General features: G+C 50.9%; 4 protein-coding genes across 4 annotated transcripts; 3 read left to right on the top strand and 1 right to left on the bottom strand.

Annotated features, from left to right (window-relative positions):
* Nucleotides 1-2,312: 2,312 nt before the first annotated feature.
* Nucleotides 2,313-3,249, top strand: POSPLADRAFT_1048074 (hypothetical protein; the record flags this gene model as incomplete). The annotated part of the gene is made up of 3 exons (XM_024479429.1): nucleotides 2,313-2,407; nucleotides 2,463-2,597; nucleotides 2,646-3,249. 3 exons carry the CDS (start codon nucleotides 2,313-2,315, stop codon nucleotides 3,247-3,249), a joined length of 834 nt encoding a protein of 277 aa, XP_024337486.1.
* Nucleotides 3,250-3,586: 337 nt separating this feature from the next.
* On the bottom strand, nucleotides 3,587-7,436 carry POSPLADRAFT_1147545 (hypothetical protein; the record flags this gene model as incomplete). Its single annotated transcript, XM_024486073.1, has 5 exons — nucleotides 3,587-5,040; nucleotides 5,097-5,639; nucleotides 5,701-6,640; nucleotides 7,001-7,202; nucleotides 7,396-7,436. The coding sequence occupies 5 exons, from the start codon at nucleotides 7,434-7,436 to the stop codon at nucleotides 3,587-3,589; spliced, it is 3,180 nt and encodes a 1,059-aa protein (XP_024337485.1).
* A 2,309-nt stretch (nucleotides 7,437-9,745) lies between these two features.
* On the top strand, nucleotides 9,746-10,861 carry POSPLADRAFT_1048072 (hypothetical protein; the record flags this gene model as incomplete). Its single annotated transcript, XM_024479428.1, has 5 exons — nucleotides 9,746-9,856; nucleotides 10,014-10,172; nucleotides 10,234-10,238; nucleotides 10,303-10,555; nucleotides 10,613-10,861. 5 exons carry the CDS (start codon nucleotides 9,746-9,748, stop codon nucleotides 10,859-10,861), a joined length of 777 nt encoding a protein of 258 aa, XP_024337484.1.
* Nucleotides 10,862-11,341: 480 nt separating this feature from the next.
* On the top strand, nucleotides 11,342-18,469 carry POSPLADRAFT_1048071 (hypothetical protein; the record flags this gene model as incomplete). The annotated part of the gene is made up of 28 exons (XM_024479427.1): nucleotides 11,342-11,443; nucleotides 11,498-11,599; nucleotides 11,640-11,699; nucleotides 11,755-11,817; nucleotides 11,873-11,956; nucleotides 12,007-12,123; nucleotides 12,173-12,256; nucleotides 12,312-12,446; nucleotides 12,472-12,555; nucleotides 12,849-12,853; nucleotides 12,918-13,185; nucleotides 14,265-14,346; nucleotides 14,403-14,453; nucleotides 14,518-14,747; nucleotides 14,816-14,947; nucleotides 14,996-15,055; nucleotides 15,345-15,373; nucleotides 15,426-15,446; nucleotides 15,505-15,724; nucleotides 16,368-16,508; nucleotides 16,542-16,688; nucleotides 16,742-16,828; nucleotides 16,994-17,047; nucleotides 17,109-17,192; nucleotides 17,252-17,374; nucleotides 17,443-17,771; nucleotides 17,958-18,234; nucleotides 18,284-18,469. The coding sequence occupies 28 exons, from the start codon at nucleotides 11,342-11,344 to the stop codon at nucleotides 18,467-18,469; spliced, it is 3,357 nt and encodes a 1,118-aa protein (XP_024337483.1).
* Between the last annotated feature and the right edge of the window lie 1,376 nt (nucleotides 18,470-19,845).

Here is a 19,845-nt window from a genome sequence, read left to right as displayed (position 1 = left end):
TAAACCAACTCTACATGTTGCCTGTATCCGCATCGTTAGTAGATGATCCTTGTGCTCAGGTGTGGTTCGCTACCGGATAGCTGTGCGGGAAGGACGCCGGGGAACAAATTGTGATTCCCTAGTCCCTACGCCTGCAACTAACCACAACGATCCTTGTCTCTGTTGATCTCACTCCCTGCTACCGTACCCATGCTGCACGCGGCTTTGCAATCTTTTTGTTATACTCTGTTAGCACATCGTCTGACTCCGTGGCAGCAGGCGTTGACTTGCCGCCAATCAGCGAGCAGTCTCGGGACATTTTAGGCTCCTGAGCCAATCAGGCACGGGGGTGGTCTGTAAAATTCACGGTAAAGCACAGTATGAGGACACTATCTGTGTCCTGTTCTCACTGTGATACAGTGAGATGCAATTGCTTTCATCTGCTACTCATCCATGATGGTGGAGTCGAGCTCATGAATAGGATGATGGGCGGGTGTTGACATTGCCCCAGGGCGGTGTTCTTCTAACTCTGTTGCAGCATGCTCCGTCTCCCGAGTGTTGTCGAGCGCTGAGCGCCCTCTGCCAACAGTCACAAGAAACGGATGTTGAGGCCCTGCAAGGTCGCATGACATTGATCACGTAGTCAAATAACGCTCATTATTGATCTGACACATAGAAGTGCCCTGGCGCGCAACAGGTACGGAATCCCCGGCGAATCAAGTTCGACATTTCGAGTTGATGACCCACGTAATTGCGCAGCCTCACCTCACGACTTGTCAACTGCTATTATATTTATCCTGCCTGGGTAAATTTGGTTTATTCTTGCTTACGATGAAGTGTCCCGCATCGCCTGTGATAGTTCTCCGGTAGATTTTTGCAGGTTGTCGTCAATCGTGCTCGCAGCTCAACTGCAGGAATACCTCACGCACTAACATCTCGCGCCGACATACTGCCTATTAGATCCGATACGCGTCGACATAGCCATCGTGTGCCCTCGTGTTTTTCCTTTCATCGGTCATATCACCAATGGGAGGTTTTGTCTGGGCTGCCTCTGGCCTGGCGCGCTAGGTCGTAGGAGATTATTCGCCCTCGTCTGCGGATTCGGAGACACCACGTTGGCTCTTCGAAGCTAACGAAGTGTCCACAGTGGTCTTGTACCATCATTCCATCATGTGCATCTGCGATTGAGTTCTCGTCGAACAGAGGCACAGAACTACCGGTGGTAGCATAGCCCGTTACGCAAGAAGCCAGGCGATGCTTTCAACCTCGTGGACGGTGGACTTAGAAGCCAAGAGAAAACCCCCAATCTTCAGGAATTCACGCAATGGCTTATCGTACATGCGGACACCTCCTACATTCTCGAACTCTTAACAATAAGGGTCATCATGTAAGCCTTTGGGCAGTGCGCGGACAATAATCCAGTGCGGAATCCGAGCTGAAATCTGCTCGGAATTCACGTTGGAATCCGTACTGTGAACGCCCCAGATTACCGCTGTTTGCTTATTTGTCGACATTGGTTGCCGTGGTAATGCGCCATCGGTGGCCAATGTCAAATGAACCATAATATGCATCTTTGACTCGGTGCCGTCATGCGCGGCAGCGATCGAGACTGAACTTGAAACACGATCATATGAGCATTGTCTGTAGCACGGCAATGCAGCTGATGATGAATGGGTACTCGAACGTGCGATGGGGTGTACGGGTACGGCGGGCCTCGAAAAAAGACAAGTTTTCGCATGGGAGAGCCAGAGCACAGGCTGTACAGCGCCCATAGTGATCTGCAATGGAAGTCCAGCGTCGTGTACCTTTCCCACACTCCGAGCGATATCCGTGCCCCTCGCGCCTTATGACCAAGTCTGAATGTCTTCCCTTCTTGTTCACGTCTAGATACCAATCAAACAAGACTGCGATACCGCCCAACCTCACTTGGGTGACCGCTGATCTTGCTAATTTTGGGATCAATGTTGCTTTGTTGCTGTGTCAAAGATGCACGGAAACACCTGGCGCCGGAAACTCGCCTGTGTAGTCGTCTTGGGACCGCTTAGATTGTAGGTTAGATCCAACCGCTTCGTGGTGATGCCGTCTTGCCCACGTTTCACGGGCCAGCACCGGATGGTTTCGCGCGAAAGAACCGCAATTCCCAACCGGGGTGAATTGCACCGAACCTAATTCTTGACATCTCAAATCACCGCTTTCAAGGCCTAAGATGCCATTAGTTCCTGAAATGATCGATGCAGATCTCTCATACATATGTAAGAGACACGACTGCGTGCCTCCCGCCGTCCACCCCTCCTCCCTCCACCTTCTGTTCGTCTCCCGAGTCGTCTGCAGACATGGCCAAGATGTCACTGCACTCTACGTCTCTCCATCACCTACTGCTCAAGTACGCGCTAGTGACGGCGCTGATGGCTGTTGTAGTGAAAATGATGTGCGTGTCCTGGTGAAGGCTAACGAAATCAGCACTGACGCCGTCTTAATGACAGAACGGCTGTTCATGACCTTACGCTTATCGACGTGCCCCCCTTCTCTCTTGACACGCATCCCTTTGTTCCTCCCAAAACGTCCGATAGTCGCTCGCCGTGCCCGGCACTTAATACTCTAGCGAATCATGGCATGCTGTAAGTACAGTCTTCCATTGCTTGCCATGTTGCTCACACCTCGCGTAGACGGCACGACGGGCGTGAGATCACACGCACAGACTACATTCGCGCTCTCCGCCAAGGATACAATCTTTCGCTTCCGCTGGCCACGTTCCTGACCATCAGTGGACACGTATTACTCTCGCAATACTCCACGTTGTCGTTATCGGACCTGGGACGTCACAACTTCATCGAGCACAACGCGTCGCTTGGCCACTGGGATGCCGTAGGCGATGAAGAGTACGCTCCCGACAAAACAAGTTCTTCGCTCATCTCCCAACTCGTGAACCAGTCGACGGACGGACGGACGATGTCGATGCGCGACTTGTCCGCGGCACGCATACTCCGCGAGAAGGCCTATTCTCGTCCACTAGACTCCTTGCACGAGGAGATCGCGCGCGGGGAGATGTCCATGGTGCTCGGCATCTTTGGCCGCGGTAACGAGTCCGTACCGATCTCATGGATCGAGGAGTGGTGGAAGAACGAGACATTCCCGCGCGACTTCGTTCCCGAGCATGAGCAGACGCTGTGGAAGACCGTGCGTGGGTCCTGGAAGATCAACATGCTAATGCGCACGATGAGGGCTGAGGCTGGGATCTCAACCTGGCTATTGCGCCATCTAGTCTGGTGATGACAGGCGTGGGTTACGACTGGTATACTATATTTGTCATGAGACTTGTACGACCATATTTATCACCCTTCCTGTACGTCAGCAAGAAAGCTACTGTAGATGTAGTGTAAAAATCATGTAGTAATCTTCGACACTATACATACTATTGCTTCACGCCGAACTCAGTGTGCTGCGACACGACATATGAAGCTTGAAGCTCCAGATAACCACACATATAATACACATGATCGATAAGACTACATACCTAGACAGATATACATACTTCGCAGACTGGATGTGCGACAAGGTAGACGAATGAAAGCATGTATGTAATGAACAAACAACATACAGGCCCGCCTCAACTCCAGGGCCATACTGCTTGAATGCCCCTCGTTGTAAGACTTTGCGCTATCTTTCGCCCAGTCACATCAATCTCGATGACCTGTTGAGAATCGTTTCCTGACACGTGAAACCACGCCTCCCTCGCTCTCTTCAGCCACTCAAAGCCCTTCTCTGGGCCGTAATACGCCGTCACACATTTGCTGGCCTCATACAGGACATTTGCGTACTGGTCCGTCACACGCTCTTCTCGCGCCCAGCGTGCGCAATCCTCCAGATGTTCCAGCGAAATACGGCGGGGCGGCCCCTGCGCCGTCGACATCCTGTTCAGTAGCGAGGTGAGAACCTTGCGGCGCGTGTCGCTTTTCAGACTCTCGTGACGAGGCAAGGAGCACGTCCGACACGTGCAGACAAAATTATACCGCCCACGCAGAAGCGACTGCCTCTCCTCGCGCGGAGCGAGACTGTCGACGTAGCGCACGGTGATTTCCTCCCCCTCCTCAATGTCGTGCATAGCGACGAGCCGTCCACAGCACGTGTTCTCCGAGAAGTGGAAGTGCGCGTTCGGCGTGCAGTCGTGGTTTGCCCGCGAGAGGGTTTTGAAACATGCGATGTACATGGCGCCTGTCCCCCTTAGCTCTGGAAAGTGTGCGAACCCTGCGCTAAATCCATTCACGTTCAAGCGCGCCGATAGCGGGTCAGACCTGAGCTCCTCGACTGAAGTTTCCTCTAAGCCCATGAAAGCCTCGCGCTGGCGCCCTGATAGACTGTCCAAGGCGGCTTGCAAAAATTCGACGTCCCCGTGCTTGTTGGCATCACTCTTGAATAAGCCAAGATGGGCTACAACGATTGGCCTCTCTGAGACGAGAAGCTCCCCAGGCTTGATCGATCTCGTCGCGAACATGCCCAGGCCTCTGTCTGTTGTAGTGCGAATGGAAAACGGACGGACCTCTGGGCTTCCAGGCAGTATTTGCTTGTAGATCGGCGGAAGGTAAGATGCGAGGACTACGCCAGAAAAGAATCTATCGATGATGACAGTGTCCTCGCCGTCTTCCTGGCCCTCGACATGGAGCAAGGACAATTGCATTTGCGCATACCGGTCCCAACAAACGAGGCGGCACGGCTCCGGGAACACCTCGATAGTCTTCTGGCCATCATGGCCACAGGTGACAGCTGTTGTGGCCAAATGGAGGAGCTGTGCGGGAGTAGAGTTAGCATATGGATTATACCCTCTATCTGGCTGAGCCAAATTCCTCAGAATATTCGCGTTGACTTCCGTGATTTCCGGTAGGGGCTCGGCGGGTGACGTGCCATTACCACATGCGGCGGGAACCTCGTACTCGTGATTTGACGTATTCGCGGCGGACACATCCTCCGACCTTCCCGTACGCCGGGCAAGCTCTGCTTCCTGCGGACCCTTTGCCTTTGCCTTTTTCTTCTTCTTCTTGCTTGAGGATTTTTTGCGGCTACCAGCTACCAAGAAGGTGTCAACAATGGTATATCTCCAGCACGTAGCACTTAACACTTACAAGCTGATTGAGCATGATCATCCAAGGCTTGATCACCTGATAGATCTGGATCGCCCTCATCTCTTGCAGTTCTATCGTCAGCGTCACCACTCAGAATGGGTGCAGGCTCATCAGCGACATCGTCGTCGAGAGGATACTGAAGCTGGTCCTCTATAATATCGATAGATGACTCCTCGGTGAATAAGGCAGGTACCTCGTCGTATATATTCACACGCGCCTCTTCCAGAGCGTTAGAGAACTCGGCCTTCGCTGTATCAACAATTTTGTTCTCGGTAGAGACAACAGGTAACATGTTGCGGATGTCGGCAGATACTTCGCTCGAAGCTTCGGCGACGGCACTCTCTACAGCAGTAGCGGATTGATTCTGAATTAAGACGGTGGGTACATCGTCGTCAGCATCCGCAGCGTCATGTTCCAGAGCTTCGGAAGTGGCCTGATCCTCTGAGATTACAGGCATTGGAACAGTCGAAGTCCGGTTCCGTGCTTTGCCCTTGGCTGTTCTGACTTTCTGTTTCCGAGAACTGACTTGCCGGCTCACTATTGCTGTACGTTGACCAGGAAGGGATTGAGCGCCGCACATATACACACCGCGCACTACACTCACCTTCTATAGGAGGTCCTTGGCTGTCCATTGCCCTCCGCAGTATGTCTTCAGCTGTCAGATTACCATAGGCTTTCTTACCCTTCCCAACAGGGATGGTACTCGAAGACGTAGCTTCCACGCCCTCGATGAGAGTCTCGTTGATTTCCTCACCCTCTTGCTCTTGCTCCTTGGCAAGTTCCGTGATGCCATTGCCGGCCATTCGGGATGTACGGTCAAAAACAGCATCTTCATGAATCTCTTCGACCTTGCAAGTGGGTTCGCCTGCACATGCCTCATGAGGAGCCTCAATGAAAATTGGGGAGTTCCAGTTGGAGGACTCATCGTAGTCTTTGAATATATTGTCCACTGGAGCAGCGCGACCGTTCGGTACGATAGCCACATCAGGCGCCGAGGCACGTGACAGTGGCGTAGGCTCATCCTCTGAAAGGCCTTCCACAGACATACACTCCCAATTTTTTGGAAGCTCAGGCTCATACATGGAAACGTCAGAGCAGGACCTGCTTGGGAATAGGTGTAATCGTGCCAAGTGGTCTTTCCCTGTAACATTAGGAAGCGAGTGCCTGCGTTGCGGAGGGGTCGCGTTCGTTGGCCCATGCGGCGACTCAGGTTCTGGCACCTCCATTGAAGAGTCTGCATTGGCCTCCGTGGGCGACCATTCTGTGTCTGTAATCTCAATAATGATCTGTGGAGCGTCAGGGAACGTGTCCTTGGGAAACCTCCAGCCGGCAGGTGCGGGCTCGGGGGATCCGGAGGTTGGGGACCCTTCGTGAGGTGCATCAAATATCGACTTCTCTCTGGCCTTTGTTCGCATCATGATAGCCCTGTATGCGCGATCGTGGAGTGAATCAAGTTCTTTAGCGTGCGCGGAGCTTGACTTACAGATTTGTGGGTGCAAGAGCACCTCAGTCTCCAAAACCAAAAGGATCAGATTTGATGAAAGCTACAGGCGAATGGCGAAGAGATCGAGTGGAGTATACATAAATCGAGTTCAGGGGCCAGCTTCTGAGGATGGCACGTCGAGTTCAGGAGAGCGTCAGCAGAGCAGTACCTCGGCAGTGGGCGCGCGTCGCGTCGTATCACATGCCTCCACTTTGATTTGTGGCAACCAATCACAGAAGAGATCAAGTCTGATTGTGCTCTAATCGTAAACGGTAGACAATGATGCAGAACACTATACCGTGCTTGTAAATGATACCTATCACTCCATGCTAACTCTCTAGTGCCTTGCAAGGACTCTTTCAAAGGGGTACGGTGGGTCACCATTTTCTCCCTGCAAAAGCCTTTCTGCGCGCCGTTGCACCTGCGGAACATGCCGCAGACCCTGCCAGGAGAGGAGTGCATCCGCTTCCATAAGAAGTTCCACATCTTTTTCCATGATGTAGAGTAGCGGATTGAGGAGCTCATTATTGGCGGGCTTGTAATTGGGCGAGTACGTGTCAATTACCCAGCGATACAGCAGCCGAGACTGTTCCCGGGTCATTTCGCCTTCGACGGCAGATTTGCTGGAGCAAGGGGTGTGTCAGTGAAGGGGATGGGCGAATGGGCGAACGGGCGAAGACATACACTAGATCACAAACTTCTATGTGCTCTTCCAATGTTATTTCAGTATTTATTGGAGGCGAAATAATTTCATCAAGGCTGAAAGCAAATCAGTTGGTACCGGGTAAGCAGATAAAGCCAGCATGGACTACATACTCAGATCTATATGCGACCCAGGTGATGGGGTCAGAAGTCATTTGGACCGTGTTGAGATTCATCGCTTGAGCTGCTGTGGGTTCAGTGTGTCGAAATCTTGAGGACGTGAATGCCCTCTTATATTGATTATGTACGCCACAATGTTGAAGTATGGGAAGCACCGCGGGATGCCGCGTTGCTTCTTGTGGCGGAAGGCCATCGTCATTGGCTTGCATGTGGAGGTCAATGCCATGTTACCAAATGAAAATAGCCACAAATTAGGAGGTCATCAAACAGCCACCGTGAAGATGTGGCGTCAGGAGGCTCGGCTGACACGATTGTGGTGGCTTTGTTTGAGAGAGGCTTTGATAACAGCCACAAGAAGCAAAGGAGAGCAGTGCATTTGGGGATTGTGGGAATGTACTGGGTTAATGCGTCGACGGACGATCACGATCCAATCAAAGCCATTAGCCAATAGCCTGACTCTCCTCGCGATTTGTGTGTGAAAGAGGATGCTATAGGTGCCACTCAACTATATATGGCGTAGTTCCCAGTTAGCTCAGGAGCATATGTATCTGCCACTGTTGGGCGTAGAACGTCGAACGTTCGACCGGCAGGTACCCACGGCGAACCCTATTGTATCAGCGGCGAGGCAATGAAATTTAGGACATTCGGGTCTATATTATGAGGCAATGACCGTCGATCCATTGGGGAGTCAGGAAACTCGAGAAGCAGTGGATGCAGCGTCAGCACTCCCAACGACAGGAACGATGTGATTGGAGGCAACAGGTAGCAACAGAGCAGGAGTTCAATTAGAGCCCATCCGTCGAGCTGTTGTTACTCCACATGCGCCTCCGCTGCGTGGAGTATGGACCGTAGAATTCAGAGTTGAAGAAAAGACCGTTGATCAATTGTGCATGTTGGATTAAAATTCAGAGCCACAAGTCCGAGCGCCGGGCCCTAATCCAGATTCCCGCCGTGGGAGTCCCACATAGAAACATTCTTCTGCAAAAGGGCCGTGCACGTCACATCACAAGTCGCACCTTTCTAACTCATCATCGCCGTCGTTGACCAGTTCCGACACCTTATGGAAAGGTGTACAACTCGACGTGTAACGACGGCCCCGCCCATCGTGTATCACGTAAAGAGCATTGCGCCTGTCATCGCCACATGCTGGACGTTGTTCATCTTCTACTGCCAGGACGCTGCAGACGAGTCTATAGTAGATTTCATTTCTCGGCACCTCGTAGCGATGTCTTGAAGATTATGGCTTACTCTTGACTGAGCCATTGAAGCCAAACGTAACGAGAGTGAGCTTCGAGATAGAAAAGAGCATAAGGCTTGCGATGCGGGCGATGCCACCAGTTATAGCAAGAATCGTGATTTTGAGTTGTGGCGGCGCGATTCTTGTGCTGGGAGCCAGACCGCGTAAAGAATGGAAGCAGATCACCGCACTTTATTTAGATTAAGCCTAAATACACGCTTCAAGCCTACCATGAGGTGGCACCCTAGGCCTCTCACCGGGATTTCCTCTTTCCATCAAAAAGGGAAGTCGAAGTGGGGCATCGAGTCGCGTCACATCACGTGCAGATTAAGGGCAGGCATCGTGACGCCTGTGCAATTTCTTTGCAATCTCATCGAGTCGTGTCTTCACTGACTCTTCTCCCACAACTCCAAGGTATCCTCAATATATGTCCGTTCCTTTCTCGTTTCCTCTCAGTCTGCTCTGTTCCCAGCTAGCCACTAGATCATCTGCGATCCATGTGGCCCTTCTTCTCCTAGCCCAATACAAACCATTCGCTTTAGCCTAGGGACATGGCTTTCTCTGCCTTCGTCTCCTTTACTAGTGACGTGGAAGAAGAAACCTGCTCGATCCACACTTGACTTTCTTTCATCATCCGTGGATTCTCGAGTACTAAGTCGCAGCTAACATTCGTGATTCGCGTCATCGTTGCAGTACGTCCTGTACATTCTCCAAATTTGAATGCATCGTCAGTCTGCCTCGGTGCTGCTACAGTCACCTGCCCCTGTGAGATTCTTGCCATGAGGTTGTGCAGTATATGCAGGATAGGTCCTTGATCGCCAACATAACGGTAATTCAATTTGTCGTAGTCTGGCGCTGCCTGCTGTCGACATTCTCCATTCTCAACTCTCAGCCCACAGTCCAATCTTTCGATAGAAGCATCTAACGCCTGACTGCCCTGCGGCTGCTTGTGGGCCCTCCATGCGAACAGGTGACGGGGCCTGGGCATTCATATACTGTGTTCGATTGACATGCGTCCGTGAAGGTTGTTATATTGCCTGATAGCCTAGTTTCTATATATATATATATTACTGCCCTGCGATAGCACAGCAGAGTCAATCTGGCATGATGGCCTCCCATACAGTTGAAATCGCTCCTGGTATTCATCAAATAGTGCTCAATTTCTCAGAGCATACGAGTGAAATCGCACAGCTGCGTACTTGCATCGAGGCTCTCGAGGTGAGCCGATAACTCATGAAGTCTCGCGTATCTGACATGTTGTGAGGCTCGGAACGTGAGCTTAGGTGCAGAGATAGCGGCCCTTCAAGCGATCTGTGACATTGTCGTGGTCAGTAGCTCTGATGGCACACTTTAAGTTAGCTTCACGAGCATCTAGTCACAGCGATCTGCCGTGCAAGCTCCTGCCGAAGTTGATGGAAGCAACAGCAATCATTCTGTTGAGCAACGGGAGCCCATTCCGAATGTAATCGCAGGGGTTACACCAATCTGCAGTGGGTTGGTAAAGCCCGGCCGTTACATGCAATCTCTGAAGCCGGTACGTGGTTACTCGGTATGTTACATGCAGTGTCTTATAAGACACGTATCGCATGCGTCAGGCATTGTGAGTATATCGGTGTCAGCACATTACAAGACAACTGTGCTAATTGCATGACACGTTCCCTTAGCAAACGAACAGTTGTAACGGTCCTGAAGGACGAGACCATTTGGGAAGATTTTCCCGAGGTCGGATTCTCTATCAAGCCCTCCCTGATACGGACAAAGAAAGGGAATTGGCTAGGATGCGAGAGACAGAAGCTGCTTCGTCCCCAAAACGAGCTGATCGCGTGTTGGGACGGGCAGTGGTGCTATCTCGGGACTTATGCAACGTCGCCGCCCGAGATGTTGTCTGCCGAGGAGTTTGCAGCGCTACCAGACATGGTTTGTCCCTCTCTCTTCTCGTTGCCCGTCTATCATCCACATATGAGCGTTGAACAGACCCGTAAAACGGTTATTGCCCAGTCGGGCAACAAGCGCTACCACAGAGAATTACGGGCGATGTATGCGACGGGCGAGCTTGTAGCGCGAAAGATTAGGTTCCGGCGCGTGGGGTACAACGTGAAGTACGGTCAGGCCCTAGTCGCGATCGCGAACCAGGAGGAAGTAGATGCTGGACTCGTGCACACCGGTTCTGGCATGACGTCAGCTGTGGCTGATGATAGCGACGATGCACCTATGTCCGATTGAATGGACGGCGAATATTAGTACTAACGGCGCCACACCTTTATCTCTGCAAGCAAGTCAATGTTCGTGAGCTGTATGAGCGTCGATTCCGCGGACATCTGCATATCAGATACATCCGAACGAGCATGTGCGATTCTGCTATAACTGGTACGCAGGACTCTTATCTTGTTTCTGCCTCATGGCATCGGCTGCGGTCTACGGATGACCTACCTCGTGCAAGTCTTCTTTCTTCCTTTTTTCCTCAATTGCTCCGTGAGAACAGAAGGCTGATCTCATTGACAGATATGGGGCCACCCTACATATACTGTGTTCATATGGTTTTCTCAGCTGTCGACCCGCCGTTAGCTCCTTGACCCTGGAGAAGCGGACGCGCTTGAGTAACCCCGTTCGTCAGTTGTGCAAGAACTCAGCTGCTGGTCGAGTTTACTCTCTCGCTCAATCGCTTCGGCGCATCGCACTCGCGCGCTCCCACACGTCGCCATCATGGTGCATATCCAAGCGTCCCATGAAGTGTCTGCTCTTGATCTGGTCGCGGCGCAAACAAGTGAGATAGGAAAGGTCCGCAGTGAGCTTGAGGCTTTGAAGGTGTGCAGTAATCTCGTATGCACAGTGAAGTAACAGAACCAACGTTGTATCCAGACACAGCTAGATGAACATGTTGCAATGCAGAACGAGCATGCCAATACCGAGGTATTACGTGAAGAGATACAGTCGCTCCTTCGACTCGTGGGTGAAATACTTGTGCGTGGTGCTACTGATCTGATGTGTTTGGTATCATTAGCGCGGACGCGAAGATCAAAAGCAGCTGGACAGGCTTCAGAAGAAGCTCATGGAAGCTGAGGTAGGTTGAGACATGTGGTCTATGCGATAGGAACGCATGCTAACGTGCTGCAAAGGTGAACAAGGCCGGACTCCGACAGCAACTGACTGAGGCAAGGAATGCATTGTGCGAGGCCATAGTGGGTGTGAAGTTTATCTAGATGCGCCGCTTACCTTTGCTTACGGCATTGGCAGTCACAAAGAGAGCAACTTATTGCGGAGTATGGGCAGGCTTGCGAGGGAAAAGAGTCACTTCTGGACGAAGTGAAGGCTGTAAAGGTGATTCAGACAACGAGCACCTTTTATCTTTACATGATCTTGCTACACAGGCCAATTCTGAGATCGAGCGCGACGCATTCATCAAGCAGTTAGCCGAAGTAGAACAATCTCTGGCCTCCACGAACGCGCAGTTGGACGACATGCACGAATATACAATAACTCTGCAGGTTGATGGGCCTTAATTTGCCTCGAAGAAGTCCTAACAAACTCCCACAGAAAGACCAGGAATGGTACGAGAAAGAGCTTACTCAAAGTTGCGAGACTATCTCTACCCTTTTGCGTGAGCTGTCGGAGCAAGAAGTGAGTTTGGTGTGCACGAAGTCGTCCGTGAGATGTATACGATCACTATGCACAGGAAGTTTGCCGTCGCTCGCAAGACGAGTTAGCGGCTGCTCGGACAAGAGGCTCTGGTCTCAATCGCTGGTTGCTTCATTCCACACAAGCAGATCTCGGGAGGGTCCAGGTGGAGATCGCCATATTGTCTATAGCCGTACGCAACCGTTAATCCGTTACAGGAAAGAGACACCGTGCTTGAGGCGGAACTTGCTCAAGTCGTGAACGAACTATCGGAATGCCGCATTGAATTAGCTCGCCTTGGGGTGTGTTCATTTCGCGACATGATAGGTCTGCTCTGATCACGCTCTAAGTCGCTGCACGAGAAAAACGCTCAAAACGCACCTCTATTCAATGGTTCTGGCACCGATGAGATACTCTGCGAGACCTGTGCAAGCGGATCGGTCACACAAGATTCTCAATTTTCTGTAGCCCCCGAAGGTACCATGGAGAATATTTTCAGAGCATTGTCGAGCAGGTTACCCGATCTTGAAGACGTGAGAAAGGTCAGGAGGTGTTCTCGTTGCGCTCTTTCTCATGGCTGACGCATGTTGAACAGATTTTGTGAGCTCGTTTCATTCCTCTAATCCCTGCACCTCGTTCCTTATTGCTTCATGGTTGCTCGCAGTGATATACGAAGCATTGGCATCGTGACGGCGGATGAGTTCATATGGGCACAATGCCCCGACTTGGCCTTCTTCGTTAAGCCCGCCCAAATTCTTGGCAAGAATGGTGCCTGGAAAGGGTGCGGGAACAAATCAATTAAGAGACTTCAAAAGGAGGGCGCTGCTGAGTTGATTCCGCATTTCTCCGGCGCATACTACTACGTTGGTTCTTACACCGTCGGCAAACAAGAGCGCTTGACGCTTCAAGAATTTGAACAGCTTCCGGAGAAGGTGAGTCTCGCCATTGAGAACAGTTACCTCGCTGACGATTCATATGCGGTTTAGATCCAACGGCACCTCATCATGTCGTCGGGGAAGCCCAGCAAGTATCATGAATTACGAGAGATGTATTTTAGTGGAAGACTGACCGCCTTCAAGTTCTCCGTCCGCCGTGTCGGATTCAACAGCAAGCTGCACGAGCGTCTGCGCCAGCTGGCATAGTAGTGTTCAGCACTCGAGTATCACACTGTACATAGTGTCAGAGTGAAGCTATGACCAGAGCAAATCGAGCAGCGATCTTCCCGGTTTTTAATAATGCATCCGCTCTTCACATTATTCAATCGTGGGTCGTGACGTCGCGCGCTGCGCAACTACACATATTGTACTTTGGCAGATGAGACTGCCAGGAACCGTTGAAGCTTGAAGTGTCGGTGCCTTCTGAATCAATGCGACGAACCGGGAAAGCGGGGTGCCCTGGGGATGATACTGCCATTTGGGTAATCGTTCGGGTCTCAGGGGCGACCTATCTATGCTTATCTGCAGGATATTGATTTGACACGGTCGCGCCTTCTCTGATACGTCCTTGTCCCATCGGTTGATCGTGCAGATGTGTCACGTAGGTACAGCGGCGAAACAGACATCCTGACGAGAGAACGGTCCAGTATCAAGATTACGATAAGGCTGAAGGCTGAGCAGACACATTGAAACACAGCTATGTGCGCACGAGTCAGTCAAGAGCCGGAAATTGGAGGTTTGCGAGGGAGCGTGCAGTACACCGTTGCCATTATTATAGACGCCTGTCAATGAGTGACGACGGAGGTTCAGCGCTCAGCGCTCATGGCACTGCCGCCGGCGCCCAGCGGCGAGTGCTTCATACAAAGTTCCTGTAAGCGATGGCTGAGCTGAGCTAAAATTGTTCGAACCTGCATGTCCTCGCTGCGAGACGACAACCGGTGCCAAACAAAATGCCCGCAAATCCAATACCGCTTCTGTGAGTACACGGTGTTACCTTCATACTCCATCTAATGAAATTGATGTTGGAATGAAGTGCAGGACCTCAGGTAGTCATTATCACTGGCGTCATGTGATAGAGTTCTCACCGATGGGCCCAATATCAGCTATTGGGTTTATGCTTGAACTGGGCATTATTCGCCACGGTAAACATACAAGCATGTAAGCAGTGTGCTCTATGAGAACCACATTCATGTTTGACTATTCTCGTTCTATAGACAGGTACCACGAGAGCTTCCCTTCCGACCCATTGCGTTTCAAATTCCTAGGTACGGGACGCATCTCTGCTCAAGTTTGACTGCAGGTTCTTGATGTCGACACTGGTGGCTTTAGTGTGCGGTGTACTTCTACATGAGTGGATCCAGACTGGCTTCATCACTGCAAACAGCATGGAAATGTTCGTGTACGGTTATGGTGACCCATCTTCCTTGATCCGATTTCACAGCGGATGGTTCTCGGTAACGATCATGAGTGGTATGATCTCAGTGATGGTACAGACCTTTTTCGCATGGAGGGTCTACAAGTTCTCCATGTCCCGATTGTGGGGAGGAAGCATCGTTTTAGTATGTGACTGTCATACAACTTGAGCCATGCATTCATGTTCAACTGCATAGCTAGCCGTGTTTCAAAGCGTTGCCGCCTTTGTTTGTGGGGTTATGGTGAGGCTCCTGGGTTCGGCTCGTACGTTTCTAACAGAAGACCTCAGCAACGTTCGACCGGATTCGCAGCCCACATTCAAGGAAAGCTGTTGACCGTCTCTGCCGTGCGTCTCTGTGTAGCTCATGCCACAGCGGTACTGAAAACGTTGCAGGTCTGGCTCACTGGAAGTTCAGCTGTAGACATCATAATCGCCATATCGATGACTACTCTAGTACGTGGTGCAGCTTTGACGCGATTCTCCGCTCACTGCAGAGGGGCATTCATAGCTTCTCCGAAATAGAACCGGAGTTCCGCACACAGATGCCCTCATTCACTGGGTAGTACTACTTGTCGTGGAAACCGGAACGTTAACAGGTGCGGATAGGTCTCTAGTAGGTTCCCGAACTACTAATCTTCCTCCTGAAGCGAGTATGGCAGTCCTTGTTATGATACTCTCGGAGGTTCATTCTGTACGTCTTTTCGCGACTTCCGTCACTATACGACACCCAAACGACCCACAGCTGCGCGAAACAATGGTATACTCGACTATGTAAGCTCGGGCTCAGAGCAAATGTTCCTTCTCCTAATACTTAACATTGCAGTGTTCAAAATTTGACAAAGTTGTAAGTTGGCCAGCCATGATATATCCTCACTTACTGTCACGGCTGCAATGATCCGCAGCTATGCCATCACTTTCTTGACCAACCTCAATAGCCGCGTACGTTTCAGGAAACGTATGGAAAGGGACCTAGTTGTGGACCTTTTTCCTATGAGCCTCAAGTTCGCTTCTGTCTCGGCAGCTCTTTCCGACGAGCCTTATTCAGAACCCATGCAGCATCCAGATGAGAGTATGGCGTTATTGGGAGGGAGCACACCTAGCACAATAAAAACAGGACAAGTGGTACGTCGCTGGCTGCACTATTTCTGACTGACGATGAACGGGGTGTATTGCATAGCGTCAGAGACGAAATACAATAGTGTAAACTTGTACACATATGAAGATGTGGCGTATAGCGTGTTAGGTGTGCACCTTTCCTATGTGGAGGTCGCTAATACTCACTCGAGCTTCCACTTGCCAGATTTGTGGCAGAAACGGCGACGAGCATACGATAATAATTGCCTTGGACGCTCGCAAAGAGTAGTAGCGACGATGATTGCATCTGACTCTTAGCTGCTCTGATCTAAGATCATGTATAACTCTTGCTGCGCGAATCCTTGCGCAATGTTGTTTCTACGTTGAGTAATCGGTGTTCCTGCCCGGAGACTAAATACGGATTGAACGAGCTCGGCTGGTACTGTCTTGCAGGCCTCATAGTGATGGGAGAAATTCTGAACTCGACTGCTGTTGTATCAACACCTGACCTGAGCGTCTGGCATAGTGCCTCGTGTCGGGCATGCGGCAGGGCTTCTTGAAATATCCAATTACAGTGGTTGTGCTGACGCGCTTTATTTCTCGTTACATGTCTCATTCCTCGGACCTGCAATTGTTAGTAAAGTACAGGTAACGAGGACGGGTGATAGAGCAAGTGCCAGTGTTGCATCAGATTCGAGAACAACCTCAGCCGAAGACAGCTCAGATGGAGCGTACCGCAATGGATCCGTTGCCGACAACCGTAATGCATGATTTACTGGTCATGCAAGGTTCGGAGATTGCTCGGCTTCGCGCGAAACTTGAGACCTCTGAGGTGAGCAAGATGTACTAGGTTTTTGATCGCCAGCTGTCGCTCAACGAACGCATTTATAAGTCCGATAACCAGCGATTGAAAGAGGAATACTTTCGGCTCCAATTGAATGGTCTACAAGAGGAGCTGCGTGACTCGAAAAGTGTGCAAAACGTACTGAAAGCAAGGGTCAAAGACCTCGAGGTAAGTCGATCATTGACCCCTCACGTCGGCCTGGTTCCGATCGCCAATTGCAGGTCGAGAAAGCCGAACGCGAAGCAGTGAATGCACAGAAAGGGCTGATAACCGCCTTGACGGATCAACTCAGGCTTCTCAACGAGAAGGTACGTCCGAATATGCTGAAGTCTGATACCTCAGCATCAAATCTACTCAGACACTCCGTCAGGAGGCTCCGCTAACAACATCTGAAGACGAGTTGCTGGTTCTTAAGGTATAGGGGTTGGATCTAGCACATCGCGCGCTCATGGACCCTCGATGTGCATCTACAGCACGAGAACGATCGACTGCAAGAAAAGCTACATGAGGTTGAAGCCAAACTTGCCGTGAGACATTCTTCTTGTGTTTTCGCCCAGGAGATATGGCTGATATTCTATTTTTGCACAGGAAAATGACGAGCATAAAACCGAGCAGCTGTCTCGTGCACTGCTGAAGGAGACTGAATATATCAAACGCATTGAATTGCTGGAGGTCGGTAATCGCGTTATTCTCCTGCTTAACAGTGTAGCAGGTCAATCAATACTCCTCAGGCGTCTTGTGAAGCTCTACGACAGGAAAACGAGATGGAACGATCCATAATACGCATTCGGACAGAGTTGGATGAGTTGCGATCGCACAAAGTAGGCACCCAAGGAAAGAATGTTATCAATACGGTGTGTGGTCGCAGTATCTCTTCAGCGCTCCAATACTCATCAATCGGTCCTGCGTGCTGTGTGCGCAGGAAAGTTTGACGCGCATTGAGAATCTATCCTCGGACTCGCTGCAAGGAAAAGGGAAGCAGACAAGGGAAGAAGAATGGACAGGAACTCCGTCATCCGGGTTTGAGCTCAGTGAGGTGCAGCTGCTGTATAGACCACGACTTGTGAGAATTGCTGACATCTTCCATTGTGATATGGAGGCGATTGTACGATCGCAAGGAATCACAGACGTTCTGGGATCACGTCCTTGCATTCCAGATATACGTACCGACGGCAAGAATATGGCGGCAGTTTCCCCAGGATCCGAAGGGAGTCTAGAAAATTTCAACGACCTGACCCACAGTACTGTACCGTTTGATGCCTACACTAAGTTTTTTCTTCCACTCGGAGAGTCCTGGAACTCTGTACAGAAAATCCAAATGGTCAGTGCCATGTATCTAACTGCAATTGCAATTGATCGAGAACTTTGTGACAGGGTCTAGGCGTGTCAGTTGTTGTGATTTGGGCTGGTGTAATGAACCTGATCATGGCAACATAGGGAGTCAAAGAATATCCGGATAACTGTTGAAAGTCAAGGCAATTTCGTATGGACCTCATGTCCAGAAGCGGGATATTTCGTCTTCGCAGAGAAGTACATGGGATCCGACAACGACTTCACTCCATTCAAACATAAAGCGATACGTCAAAACCAGGCCGCCGGAAGAGTAGAGCTGTTTTTCGGCCCGAATCCCATGCGCGCATACTACGCCGGGTCCTACGTCATCGAGCATCCCGAATCGCTTGACGTTGGTGCATTTAAGATGCTGCCGGAACCGGTCAGTATCGGGCTTGAGCTAGTGCCACGTCGCTGATGTAGAGCACTAGGTGCAGAACGCTCTAACGAAAGCTTCAGCATGCGGAAAGCAATCAAAGCTTGATCAGGCGCAAACAATGTACCTAAGTGGCGAGCTGAAAGCATTGAAGTATACAACGCGACGCACGGGATATCGCGCAGAATTCGATGCCTTCTTAAAAGCGTCACAGGCAGATCCGGAGGAAAAGGAGGAGTAGAGACTGGTGTGCCGTGGGCGACTTGATCGCTCGCTCAAGTGCCTCTGTTGCATATGTTTCGTGCACATGCTAAACGGCATGCACCCTTGACACAGCCTAGTCCACGGAATTCATGTCATATGGCTACTCATCGTTTCCGGCGATATTGTCCTTGTCATGGCGTGAAACCTCGAGCTTCGTGAATGCCTCGTGGTCTTCGTGAGGCAAGGCATGTGAGTCCTTGACTGTTCGTGCCGAGATATCGGGAGGGCCTTCCGCAACGCTTATCGCTCCCCTAACGCGTTGAGAGGACATCCGATTTAGCAATCGTCTCACCTTCGAAGTACCCACATACCATGGCCATCGTTTGATCCAAGCAGCCTGACGCGTTTTGAGAGACGCAGGACTGACAGGCCCATGAGTTATCTCACTCGAACAGCGGTCAGAGCACGATTGGGAGCCATAGCGTAAATCCTCTTCAACGAGGAGGCCAAAGACACGAGCGTCCTAGATACCATCAACAGCGACGTATCCGTCAAAGTGCAGCCTGACGGAACGAGATAAGCTTGCCGGCTTTTCGCTTCTATACTGTTCGAAACAAACACCGCCTGGTCTTGCATTATTTCCTCTCGATTGGGTACAATAGTAATATATCTTGCATGAGCAGTTTAAAATTGACTGACTCTCTATATGCTTGTGAAAGCGGTTGCATACTCGCGCTGTCTCGCAATATAATGGCCAGTGAATGAGAGTAAAGCAGGAAGACGACAAGACGGCGGTCATGGACTAACAAGTACAAACGAGCAGGTCACCCGATAAGGCAAGCCTGTAACCTTGGCGGCTTGGCCCTTAACGCCGAGAAGAAGTCGACCCAATCTTCTGCATTTACTATGGTTTACCAGTGGATGGCCCCCCCTCTCGATGGCCAGGTTTGTGATGTGCAACAACTGGGCACTGCCCTGCCCTCGAAGTTATATGGACACCTATGTTCTCGTATGCCTGCTTCCACCTCCAAGTGAAATCAGAGCGGATGAGTCGTTGAGGAGTCCCTTCTTTCGAGGGGTTTGACGGCGATGTCACGCCCGAGAGCACGATGGCCACGGCGGACGCGAGCGGATTTACAAAATGAACCTGTCGATCACCATGGAGCCACACGCCACTGAGTAAAAGTTCAGTCCCCGGCCCTGTGAGCCGAGCTGACCTCTGAATCGGCATTGTCACATTGATGTGACGAAGTGTTACCTGGCCATCAAGAGGGGGGCCATCCACTGGTCAACCATAGTACTTCCTCACTGTCGCACGAGAACATCTGAGAACATAAGCAATAGCTTATCAGTCGCATGTGGTCTGTGCAAGGTAAGACGTCATCATGTAGTTCCTGCTGAATCTAACACAAG

Source organism: Postia placenta (genome assembly GCF_002117355.1).
Source record: "Postia placenta MAD-698-R-SB12 unplaced genomic scaffold POSPLAscaffold_10, whole genome shotgun sequence".
Classification (NCBI taxonomy): Eukaryota; Fungi; Basidiomycota; class Agaricomycetes; order Polyporales; family Adustoporiaceae; genus Rhodonia; species Rhodonia placenta.
This window is presented reverse-complemented; position numbering and strand designations above follow the sequence as displayed.